At 46.9% G+C, this 13,029-nt stretch overlaps 1 protein-coding gene across 1 annotated transcript in view; it reads right to left on the bottom strand.

Annotated features, from left to right (window-relative positions):
* Positions 1-4,805: 4,805 nt before the first annotated feature.
* LOC135819178 (hepatocyte growth factor receptor-like) overlaps positions 4,806-13,029 on the bottom strand; it is a 207,131-nt gene continuing 198,907 nt past the window's right edge. The window contains exons 14-16 of the mRNA XM_065332339.1: positions 12,124-12,330; positions 6,350-6,480; positions 4,806-5,707 (exon numbers count right to left, since the gene is read on the bottom strand). Of these exons, the coding sequence (XP_065188411.1) occupies positions 5,484-5,707; positions 6,350-6,480; positions 12,124-12,330 (562 nt within the window). The 3' untranslated portion in view covers positions 4,806-5,483. The remainder of the gene's footprint in view (positions 5,708-6,349; positions 6,481-12,123; positions 12,331-13,029) is intronic.

Raw genomic sequence — 13,029 nt, 5'->3', positions numbered from 1 at the left:
CAAAATAAGGCACTTGTCAAAGTATCCGAACGTTTTCGGTCCCTTCTCATCAAGGATTATACAGGGAATGGCTCAAGTTGGAAAGACTAAAACTTATATAGCGTAAAGATATGAGATAACAACACTCGTGACAAGGTGGAAAAAGTATCAAGTTCAGCACGACACAAAACTCGAAGGAAATAATAATAGCGACAAGAACATATTGAGCAAATTAAGTTACATTGTTAACACCTCGACGAGGAGTAACACCAAACAATTGTAGCGACAACACATTTTCTTTCTGTACGCAAAGTTCAGGATCTAACTTACGGATATACAAAGCTTCTAACACAGCCAGATGCAACGCACATCTACCACGTGACAATATTGAGAACACATTATCACTGTACAACTCACGACAATTGGTACGGGCTGACAGATGTTGCTTGATGGACGAAGTGCGATTATTAGCTCCGTTGGGTGTAGTCTCCTCCAATGTCCCGTCATCTCGCCTCTTCGCGGCATCACCACTATCCGTCTCTTTGCTTTTCCGCGGCCTTCCACGTTTTCTGACACTAGCCGTTGTGTGCGCGATGCCCAATGTCCTTTCAGCTACGTCTCCTCCATTGCGGATTTCTATTGATCTTCTTACTCCAACTTGTCCGGTGTTCGATATTGAGGTTTGTTTTCGCGGTCTACCACGTTTTCGAATATTGACTGTTGTTGTCACTTCCGTTGTCGTTGTACGTGCGTCCTCACCAGTCCGTATTTTTACTTGGCTTCGCGTAACCCTTCCCGACGCAGACAGATCCTTTGTCAATTTCGGTGGTTTACGTGTCGGTCTTTCACCATCTTTCACGCTGTTCTCAGCTGGACCCTGCGCTATACACGCGGAGGACGACGGGCATGCAGTGATATCTTCACAGGAAGAGGAAGATCCACCGATGGACTGGACAGCACATTTTGGAGGACGACCACGGCGAGGACGACACTCACGCGCATCAAGTGGAACAAAACTTAACGGCACATGTTGACGAATGCGCGCGCCCAGGTGCTGAAGGGTTCTACCTACATACCGATCTTCACATTGTCGGCATTGAAAGAAATAGATAAGGTTACTTTTACTAAGGGTAGGTAGAACATCCTTCTTCACACTGAACGCACGCACTGTCCCAAATATGACGTACAGCTTGACGCACGGATAAGATGGACATACGATACCACGAACATCCTTCTCCACGCGCGCAGAACCGGCGCCAACCCAGGGTAAACGGAGCACCACTGGGCAAAGGTCAGGTCCAAATTGGATCGGCTTGTCTGTCGCCGGTTTTTCGTTGATAAGCTTGGCCAGAAATTCCTTTGGATAGCCGTTGTTCGTAAATATTGATGTCAGTCTGTCTAATTCGTCCTGCAATAGATGAGGGGAACATATTCTATGCGCACGATAAACTAGCGCTTTCACAAGATGTTTCTTCGATTTCGTTGGAGTATAGCTCCCCCACGGAATGTAGAGGCCGGTGAAAGTTGGCTTCCTATAGATAGTGGTGTCCAAACTCTTAGTGTTAATGTTGCGTGAAATTTGTACATCCAAGAAGGATAATCTGCCGTTTTGTTCCGCTTCCGACGTGAATCTCAACGCCGGATGGAGGCTATTCAGAGTTAGTAGAAAAGTCCCACAGACATCCTCATCCTCATCGTGACAGTACACATCGTCTACAAAACACAACGGCTCAAAACACAACGGCTCAAAACACAACGGCTTAATTTAATTTAATTAACTTAATTTGCTCAATATGTTCTTGTCGCTATTATTATTTCCTTCGAGTTTTGTGTCGTGCTGAACTTGATACTTTTTCCACCTTGTCACGAGTGTTGTTATCTCATATCTTTACGCTATATAAGTTTTAGTCTTTCCAACTTGAGCCATTCCCTGTATAATCCTTGATGAGAAGGGACCGAAAACGTTCGGATACTTTGACAAGTGCCTTATTTTGACTGGATGTGTGTTTGCGTGGATACTTACGACCCAACACGTACCTTCGTTATTAAAGTATTATCCGCCTCCGACTTCTTGTAAAAATAATAATAATAATATTATTAGTACAGGTCGCATATCTCCCAAATAATGGGTTCCACGCATCTGTCAACTGTTTCATCATGAAATAGATTGCAGCAGGAAGAATAGTACGAAGTAGTGTGGGGAGCAAACCCTTTCTTACAGGAAGAATAGCATACGAAAAAAACCATATACAGGTTCTAGCACATGACAAGTACATGCCATTTTTTTACACCGATGTACATTTGTCAATGAAGTCCAGCCATAGCTTTTTGTCCCGTGCAGTGTTGAGGCAATCCTCGAGAGGCGAGACGTCGGATTTCACCACATCAATCCACCGAAGCCTCGGTCGTCCTCGTGGACGCTTGCTCTTTGACGTGTCGATGGCCATGGTTAGCGCGCCATAGGAAGCCGTGCCCGGACCTTCCCGAACAACATGGCCGAACCATAGGAGACGTCTTCTCTTGCAGACCCTGCTGATTGATTGCTGTTTTGATTTTTAATACCGTGAGGATTTTGTTGGATATGCAGTGCGGGTAGTGGACTCCGAAGATATAACGGAGCTTTCTTCTCTGCCATACATCTAGCTGTTCATTCTGTCGCTTCGTGAGGGTCCGTCCATAGGCCGCAGTTATACAGCAGCACTGGAACAATGAAAACCGAGAACATGCAAAGCCGTGAGTCCAGGCAATGCCGCTTCCATGCTATCGAGCCGAATGCTCGGTTCGCTGCACCGATCCTGGCTGTCACATCCTCCGTGGAGTCCAGCAAGGAACCAAGGAGCTTGACCGTTTTCCACGATGCATCAGTGCGGGAAGCAGTTAAATATACGGTTTTTTGTACGTTAAGGGTGAGGTTGTCTTCTTTGAAGATCGGCTCACATGTGGCTACCATGATCTCCACAGCACTCCTCGATGATGCGTGCATAGTTGTATCATCTGCGTATTGTGTTGAAGGTGAGGGTACATCTTGAGTTCTTGCAAGGCTACTAACTGCATCGAGGTCGCGCTTTGAAAAGTATATAAGTATAGCCATGTTCTTTTTCGCCCAAGCCATGGAAGGGCTTCCTACATCCTGGCTGCTGCTCTGAGCTGAGTCAACACTGGTGTTGGACATGAAGTTGAGCGCCATCCTAGTGCTTTTTCAATTTATTTTTATTTTTACGAATGCCACACAATCCCTACGATCAGGCGGAGAAAGGAAAGAGAAGAAAAGACGATGACGAACGGCTCTCCGTACACACTACATGTAGGGGCCGCTAGGCTAGCAGCAGTACAGATGAGGCGTAGTAGGTTTCCTCGACCGCTGGTCTTTTTTTCCATTCAAAGAACTTTATTGAAAATCCATGATAATGACTATGTGATCGGAAAAATGATTGAAGACAAATCCAAAAGTCAACCCAGGCAATTATTAGCAGTCACTACTATCAACCTCGACCACTGGTCTCGGGTTCGTGATCGTGCTACTTCGAAGTACTACAGTGCCGCGCCGCCCAAGGGGTCGCATTGCAGTTTCCAGCACTGTACTACACCAAAGATAAGAATAGTTAGTAGAACAATCATAGGGTGCGTCTGATCGTGAATGTGTGGTGAAGAATGTTGTCTACAGTATGCTGTGCACACTTTGTCAAGAGCTGTACGTGTGTGGAAACCGAGCGGCCAGTGCAGGAGCGGTTTCAGGAACACTACCTGGAAGTAGAGACGATGGTGGAGAAAACTCCCTGGGGTACCCACTACAAAACCCACCACCGACAATCTCACACATCATCTTTTTATTTCAGTCCTTCCACCAGGCAAAGGTTCTCGGCAGGGAGCCTTCTCTTCCATCACGCGAGTACCTTGAGGCAACAGAGATCAGAAATCGACGACCAAAGGTGAACAGTGACAAGGGTTGGCGCATATTAGCATAAATCAAACTTCCCGTCACATGGCTGATCTACAAACTGGGCATCCCGGGGCATTAACTTAAAATGTGGGTGGGTCGACAGGCAGAATGTCCGTGGACCAACTTCAATCCAGTCGGCGGACGTATTCGTGTACGATTTGTTAGGAAAGGGTTTGCTCCTCCCCCCCCCCCCCCCCCCTAAAAAACGCGAGCTCCAGTATGGGGAGCAAACTCTTTCCTAACAAATCAACGCCGAAGTCGCAACCACTATTTTCGTACTGTAGACTAGTGCCCAGCGCGGGCGTGCGACTAGCTAGTTTGGAGGTTACAACTTTGTGAATGACCCATGAATTGCATTTTCATGCTTGGAGGCACCAAAACATCGATTTTCGGCGAATGCAGTGCGAAAATTCCGCTGCTCGCTTAAAACGGGCCGTAAATGTACTACTGCGAGTCTGCGACACTACACCACGTGATTTGCGTTTTCGCCGTTGGCGAACCCCATAGATATCAGGAGCTGCACACTCTTGGGGGCTTTTGCTCGTGCGGAGTCGCAGTCCGTATTATTATACCGTAGGCATGCGATCACTGAAATGAACTATTTTTTGCGGGCAACATCGCGGAATATTTGACTGCTTGCCCGCGGCGGGAAAAGGCGCTGACTCACTGGAGTACGGGCAACAATCATGGGCAATGTGATACTAGTAAGTATCTAATATTGACTTCGTACTAGGTCATTATAGGAAAATAGAAGCCGTGTAAAAGACCAAGGCGAAGCCGAGGTCTTTTACGAGGTTTATATTTCCTGTATTGACCTAGTACGAAGTCAATAAATGTCTTACTTGTACATTTTTCACGACTAGCCAAAGCATGTGTTCAATCCCTATCATGGAGTAAAACTTTAGCAGTCAATAATGGCCCTAAGGTCGTAAGGAGTGAAATATGCAGGAATATTTTGAATGCTTAGGTATAGCAAAAATCTATGGGGTCAATACTAAGGGAGTGATAAAAAAATAATTGGAAGTAGTTTAAATGCAGTGAATAGATACACAATAATACGCACTAGTTCAGTAACACAACATGAACAAAAGTTTCTAAAAATGTAGTGAAGAAAAGCCAAAAATGCCAACTTTAGTGCTACTCAATGAAAACTTAAAGCAAAAACATGAAGGGGCTAATCAAAACACTTCCATGTATCACAAGCAAAGAGATCAATGAACAACTAACGGGTTGCAAGACACAAACTGAGATATATCATTCCAAACTCATAAACAAGTTCAGAACAGACCAATTTTTCTTCTGCTTACATAGGTCAGGCCTAGTAGTGAAGATGTAAATTGACTCCAATACACATAAGTAACGCTGACTAATTGCACAAGACAAGACTGAAAACCTATCATCTACTCGGTGATGATGCTCTCCCTGATAACTATAAAGACGTTGTACTGTCATCTGACTCATTGCCAGTGTTGACTTTACGCCATCGCCGTTGACGTTCGTCTCGGCGAGCTTCCTGATCTCGTGGAGAGTTTATCGGGCGTGGTGCTGGCGGATCCTTGTAGCGTTACTCTGTGATGATGCTCTCGCTGATGGCCAGAGGTGGAACGATGGCATCCGGTGCCTGCTGCTCTGGAGGAGGATTGTTGTTGCCACCGTCGATGCTGTTGGTGTTTATGCTGGTGACGGTGGTGGCGATTACGGGATTGATCTCTCTGGGTGACATAGTGTCGATCACGAGAACGGCGGATTCCCCACTGCCTGTGGCCTGATTCTCAACTGTGGGTTGATCTGGATGCAAACATTCACCCACAAACATGCAACGCACGCACATGTGCATGCATACACATGTGTATACGTATGCATGTGTAGGTTTGTGTGCACACACAAACTCGTATACACATATACATGTATACAGACTGCATATAGTGCTCTATGTCCAGTGCGTAGAGCCAGTAATGCAATACCTACACAGCAATGACACAACAAAATCCTTTTCTGCTGCAACTCAGAGTTTTGTGTTAAAACACTCACCAGACAGACTGATTTGATGAACTTAATGTGGAACAACTAGTATCAAAGAGAAGGACACAAGCGGCCATCAACATCAGCACGAAATCCGAAAACATTGTTTATGCCATTGGAACTAGCTGTTAAAGCACAGCGGGGTAATGTACCACGGACTGGGCTAACCATCGCATGATTTATTTGATTTTTTGGAAATGGCTGTGAACATTTCATGTAACAGCCATTTCCGAAAACCAAATAAGAAACTCTACTCAACATGTACCCTCAGGTGCTGTGAACATACATGCTTGAAATACTGCTTCCAGTCTACAAGTCAGAAGCCTTTGACTGCATTTCAATATGCTGCTCGACATCATTGAGATTTTACCAAAACAATGAGCTGAACAGCTGTATACATGTACATACCTGATGGAGAAGTTTCAGCTACGGTCGCGAGCTCCAGCTTTTTCTGAGCTGGTCCCATCATCCCATGCTGGTCCATGTCATCTGGCTCAAGCAATGCAATGTATGGTGCTGGGGGATTCTCTGCAGTCCGACTATACACAATGACAAAACAAAAACTGAAAAACTTGTGCAGGCTACATAAAACTCGACCCTTTGCCCAGGTCCCTAGAGTGCCAAACCCTCAGTATAAGATAATATTGACCACGCAGGACCAAGGCCAAAACACATAGGACAAATCAGACAAGCATAACGTATTATCGATGTATTCCTAGACAGGTACGATCTTTTGCATCCAAGGAAAAGCTATGTTGGAGATTTTCAATTATCTTAAAACGAGTTGAAGCATCGATAATATAATTATGTTGCATTGAGGGTAGCCCAAGTAAGTACGAATTAGTTCCTATTTCACCTTTAGCTGAAAGTCCTGTTACAAGCTTACAGTGCTCAATGTCCACTGGACAGAGCCAGTAATACAAATATTACACAGCAACGAAGCAAACAAATCTCTTTCCGCTGTTACTCGGAGTTTCGTGTGAAAACAAATGCTGTCTGATGAGTGTTTTCACACGAAACTCCGAGTAACAGCGGAAAGAGATTTTTGCCCGCCATCCTCCTGGCACCTCCACCCCTCTGCTGTACACTGCCTCCCCATCGCCTCTTTCCGCGCTTTCATGCTCACACATGCCTATTGCCCGCCACCCTTCTGGCACTTCAACTGTCGCGCCGTGGCCCGCACCAGCTTTTCTCCCCATACCTTACACCAGATTTAGCGCTAAATTTGTTTATGCTTGTGGCCCTATGTGTTTATAAGCATACTGTTGGGTAGACCCGAGTATCAGTTGTCTGATGATTGCCTAACGGCATGACACTCAGAGTTACAACCAACCTGAACGTCCTCCGCTGAGTCTGCCATGTACTAAGCTCTGTCTCTGACATTGAGCACTCTCTGCAGCTCGGGGATCAACGGATTTGTAGATAGATAGATAGATAGATAGATAGATGGATAGATGGATGGATGGATGGATGGATGGATAGATGGATGGATGGATGGATGGATGGATGGATGGATGAGGTAGATAGAGAGAGTAAGTTACATTTATAAAGACAGGTAAGTCTAGCAAATGATCGAGGACTGAGACCTCTACAACAGGGATTCTACGCCTGAAAGCAGGTGAATGATTTAACAAGCAGGTTGTCAGTCTAGATTTTATGCGCAGATGGAGAAAGATGCGCAGAATGTTTGTAATGAGATGAAAAGCAGAAATAATAAGAAAAGATGAAATGAAAGCCTGCTCACAACCCCGCCCAGCCTTGCGAACTGGGAATGGTGGATTAAGAACCCGGGTTCGACGCTTGAGCAAGCGCTCTCCACTCAAGGTGTTCACAGCAACTGATAGTAACTCATAGGGAGAAATGATAGAAAAGAAATAATAAGATGAAGAGAATAAATTTCAACGCACCTCAATAAACAGAGACCCACATACAGTACCTCAGAAAAGATCTTCCGACCAGCGTTTTTGTTGACGTCGCAGCCAGACAATATTGCTGCTTCGCAGAGATGTCTTACTGCACAAATTACAAATAAATTTTATTCTTCGATTAGAAAACCCAAGCGCTTTCAGAGCCCTCCGAAGAGAGTCCGGGGTGAAACCACGAACACCTACCTCAACCAGAAAAGAAACGACCTGCCACCTGTTTTCTCTGCATTGATCGGCCAGATCCGCATACCGCCTTTCCTTCCGCGAGTTCCTGACACTGAATCTGTCCTCAGCACAAACTGTCAACTCCATCCAGAATACAATCCTAGGACTCATTATCTGGTTTTAGGGTGGTAAGTGTCACACAGCTAGGAAAAGAATCTTTGCACTAACTGAGTCGACAAGAAGTTTCCAGTCTGAGGCGGCTGATAGGAGATCAGTTGTAAACAACTTTCATCTGGGCTGAACGCAAACTGGCTCTCTCCAGCCTTGCAAAACGAGATGAAGTCAAGCTCATTTGAATTTTCGTTTTGTACGGTGTTTGCAGCAGCGCGGATTCGAATCTCCTCACGCATGTTCCTGACGATGACCCCGAGTACGTTATCGTGCCTCCAGGTATAACGTCCCTGGTCCAGCGCTACGCGACAAGCGCCAAGCACGTGGCGTGTAGTACAGGCCCAGGCACGGCACAAACTACAGTACGGATCCACTACTGTGTTTCCCCAACGGCGTAGGTTCGTCGGAGAAGGCAGCACGTCTAGGGTTGACGCAAGAAGAAATTTCAAATCATTACCAGTACCACAGTACAAAAGGGATTTCCACGAGAGGTCCTGCCGCATCACCGATGTCCACTCCAAACACTTGCCTTGCACCTCAAGAGTCTTCAGCCTCAAAATCTGCTCTGCGCGTTGATCTTCTCAAATGTTTTTATTTGTTATTCTTCGGAAAACACTGAATTGAGATAAATATATGACATCATGCTAGACTAATGACTATGTGGAAGGTAATACCGCATACCGGTGTAATGAGAGTTCACATAACAGTAGCAATTCATCATGTATTGTGTTTCAAGTCTGTGTTCGAAACTTCATATAAGTTTCTCCAACTGCAAGAATCGTGCAATATTGTAAGCAGAGTCCGCTACAGCTTGACTGACGGATGAAGACGACTAAAGAGCTGCAAAGTGACAGCTTTGTGCTCTTCCTGGGCAGTCGAAAAGGAAGTGTGTTGCATCCTCGACGACGCCAGGGCAGAAGACACAGTGAGGCGAGTCTGCAGCTCCAATGCGGTGGAGGCAGCCATTCAGAAGACTTCAGTGGCCGGTCATCAGCTGGTTCAGCTTGCAGGACGCTTTTCGTGTCCGAAGGTCGCCGAGCTTCTTGGTGTAGAGCAGTGGTGGGGGGGGGGATACCGTGTTGCCTTGCGGACTGCAGTCTTGGTGGCTTGCACTGGAAGACGGACGTGACCCTGGGGGACCTGGGTACCATGCGCAGCCAGGCGATCTACTTTGTCGTTGAGGAATAAGCCACAGTGACTACTGACCTAAACAAGGTGGATGCTGCTAACAAGCTGGCTAATGCTCTTGATGGCCTCAAACACAGGAATCGTATCTGGGCTCATACGGTACAAATCGCCGGCAACAGAATCAGTCAACAAATGACTGTCCGTAACGAGGATGAGGTCTGGCAGCGAGGGTTGATCGTCTGTGTTGGTGAGGCCAGCCGTAAGTAGATCTCCTGCCGCAGAGAGACCGGGTACTGCTGCAGTTACCTCGGCGGTGAAGGAAGTTGCTACCATGCCTGCAGGATCGATTCCACTGCACACTTCAGAGCGTTCGCCATCAGTGACTTTGAAGACAAGAGAGCCACTTCCTCCTGTACCCTCATCAGTGACACTACCATCTGTCCAGACTGCATATGACTGAGATTGAGCACAAAGAGAGGCAACCTTGTCCAGGCACTCCAGGGTTGCAGACAACCGGACATGCGGGGATCATCTCTCCTCCAGTCAGTGATGTGGATCGTCAAGTTCTCCACCTTTGACCATGGCGGTGGTCGCAAAGGCAGCGGGAGAAATTGCTGAGTAGGCGAAGTCTCCTGGGCTTACTGTTGCCAAGTGATCTTGTCATGGCATTTGCGTTGAGGAACCCGAGTGGAGAGAACGGCGCGAGCAGGGGCTGGGGTGTTGTGACGATAAGCAATATTAGCCCAAAATTCCCAGCCTGGCGCGTGATCTTTGGATGCAGGGACAGAGCACCGGCAACCTCATAGAGCTCAAATGTTTGAAGGAGATCCTTCCTCGGGGGTTTGGAATGCTGCTTCAGAGGACGAGCACCCAACCCTGCACGATGACTTGACGATGATTGTGGACGGAGAGTCCCTGAACCTACTGATGCTTCTGCACACTCCAGCTCTATTGTCGCCGCATACCGCTTTGTCAGCTTCGCATCCTTACTCCGACGCAAAGTGTACAGCGCCCTCATGCACGCGTCCCCACTCGATCGAAGAATGTGCCATTTGATGGACTGGCACTTTTCCACACCGTAGGAAGGTTGTGGAGGCGTAAGCCGAAGCCGCGGCGTTTACGATTGCCAATGAAAAGAATGGCAGAGTTTGCGCATCGAGGTAGGCCTGACCATTTCTGAAGAAATGGTAAACACATATAGTGCAGTTCACATACAAAACCTTGTGCGAGTTCAAGAACCTGGAAAGACCAAGAAAGCTTGGGCACTACAACATAGTGGTAAAGCCATAGCTTGTGGTGGTCTTGTGGTGGTCTTCTGATGGCCTTGTGGTGGTCTTGTGGTGGTCATCTACTTTTTGCATGAAAGGTACCGTGAGTTGACGGATGTCTTCTCGTTGGGTCTGCTCAGAGCAATCAGCATGCAGCCTTCGCCCCAGGAACTTGAACTCTTCGGTGTCAATGAAAGCGATCTTCCATCTTGACATCGTCAGGCAGGGATCGTGAGGTTTGTACCGGCTATCCACAAGCTTTGCTGCGCTGCTTTTGCATTTATGCGGCGCCGCCTCCATACATTGGGTCCACAAGAGAAAGTCCTCCGTGACCGCAATGAGTTTTTGACAACCTGCACTAGATTTGCTATAGAGGCCTAAGTCATCAGCAAAAGCTGTTTGGGACACTTGCAAAGGGGCAGATTTAAAATCATAGGAGAGGCAACTTAATTCAGGGGCTGCAAGTGAGTCCAGCAGAAGCTGGAAACAAATTTTGAAAAGGACCGGGGACAAGGGGCACCCTGGAAAACACCAATGTTGTAATTAAAGGTTGTAGTGTGTGTGTGTGTGGGAGAGAGAGAGAGAGAGAGAGAGAGAGAGAGAGAGAGAGAGAGAGAGAGAGAGAGAGAGAGAGAGAGAGAGAAGAGAGAGAGAGAGAGAGAGAGAGAGGAGAGAGAGAGAGAGAGAGAGAGAGAGAGAGAGAGAGAGAGAGAGAGAGGAGAGAGAGAGAGAGAGAGAGAGAGAGAGATAGACAGAGACAGAAAGCGACAGAGCAACAGAGAGAGAGAGAGAGAGAGAGAGAGAGAGAGAGAGAGAGAGAGAGAGAGAGAGAGAGAGAGAGAGAGAGAGAGAGAGAGAGAGAGAGAGAAGAGAGAGAGAGAGAGAGAGAGAGAGAGGAGAGAGAGAGAGAGAGAGAGAGAGAGAGAGAGAGAGAGAGAGAGAGAGAGAGAGAGAGAGAGAGAGAGAGAGAGAGAGAGAGAGAGAGAGAGAGAGAGAGAGAGAGAGAGAGAGAGAGAGAGAGAGAGGGAGAGAGAGAGAGAGAGAGAGAGAGAGAGAGAGAGAGAGAGAGAGAGAGAGAGAGAGAGAGAGAGAGAGAGAGAGAGAGAGAGAGAGAAAGAAAGAGAGAGACAGAGAGAGAGACAGAGAGAGCGAGACAGAGAGAGAGAGAGAGAGAGAGAGAGAGAGAGAGAGAGAGAGAGAGAGAGAGAGAGAGAGAAAGAAAGAGAGAGACAGAGAGAGAGACAGAGAGAGCGAGACAGAGAGAGAGAGAGAGAGAGAGAGAGAGAGAGAGAGAGAGAGAGGGGAGAGAGAAAGAGAAAGAGAGACAGAGAGAGAGAGAGAGAGAGACAGAGACAGAGAGAGAGACAGAGACAGAGAGAGAGAGAGAGATAGAGACACAGAGACAGAGACAGACAGGACACACTCAGTGAGAGAGAGAGATCCTGCCATGGCTATCGTCAGAGGACAGGCTCTTTGGCATGCGCTCTGTAACGGGAAAATGTCCTGACGAACGTCACCCACATACCTGGTTGGCTGTTTGGCAGGTTTTTGTTGTATGATAGAGCCCGGTGGAGCAGGATTATAGTTCATGTAGTCCGACCAAGCCTGTACTTTGTGAATCGGCATGTTTTCGTAGAGCTGCTGGCTAAAGTCGTCCAGTATGCCGGCAATGAGTGAGAACGTAGGCCGCTCTTCCGGGCAAACAACCCAACATGACTGCATCATATCATACCTGAGCAGCGAGAAGGAGGAAGAAAACATGATTGATCCGAATATGAGAAACTCCCCTGAAACACCAACCTGACCCCCAAAAATCCAAGTAGCTTTCGGCGACCTAACACTTAGCTCCAACACATCTCCGTGCTGCTTTGCTGCTGTGCTGCTTTGAATTGTAGTTACACCGCTTTGTCAAGTATTCTTACTGGTCTCGTCATCGTCCAGTAAAATATTTAAACTCAGATGGATAGCCAAGTATAAAGAATGAAGAAGAAAGGACCAAAGACTTACAAGTTTCCTGTAGTTACCCACAATGGCAATTATAAGCTTGATATTGATGAGTCGTGATGTGCAACAGATAACACAATAATGACTGCTGTGGTACTGACATTCAACGACCTGACGTTTAGCTCCATTTCGTCTTGAATGCGCAAGCCAACAGCCTTCCAACTTGGAAGGTACGAAGTTGTGAAAAACGTGAGAAGAAAAGAGGAGCGTGTCGAGAAGAGGAGCGTGTCGAGAACTGCTGTTCACGAATATTGAGAATGCACATAAATTTAGTGTTCACGTCTTACTTGAAATTCCTGTAGTTTCAGTCTGCAACTCCATCGCCTTTCTCCTTTTCGAACTCAGTCTTTCCATTATCTGACAGTGGTGCTCTCACCTCTAGCTAGGTGCAAGCACCCTCCGCCAGACGCGAACTACATTCTTATTT

Source organism: Sycon ciliatum, chromosome 6, assembly GCF_964019385.1.
Source record: "Sycon ciliatum chromosome 6, ocSycCili1.1, whole genome shotgun sequence".
In the NCBI taxonomy this organism is placed as follows: domain Eukaryota; kingdom Metazoa; phylum Porifera; class Calcarea; order Leucosolenida; family Sycettidae; genus Sycon; species Sycon ciliatum.
Note: the sequence above shows the minus strand (reverse complement) of the source record. Positions and strands in the feature narration are given on the sequence as shown.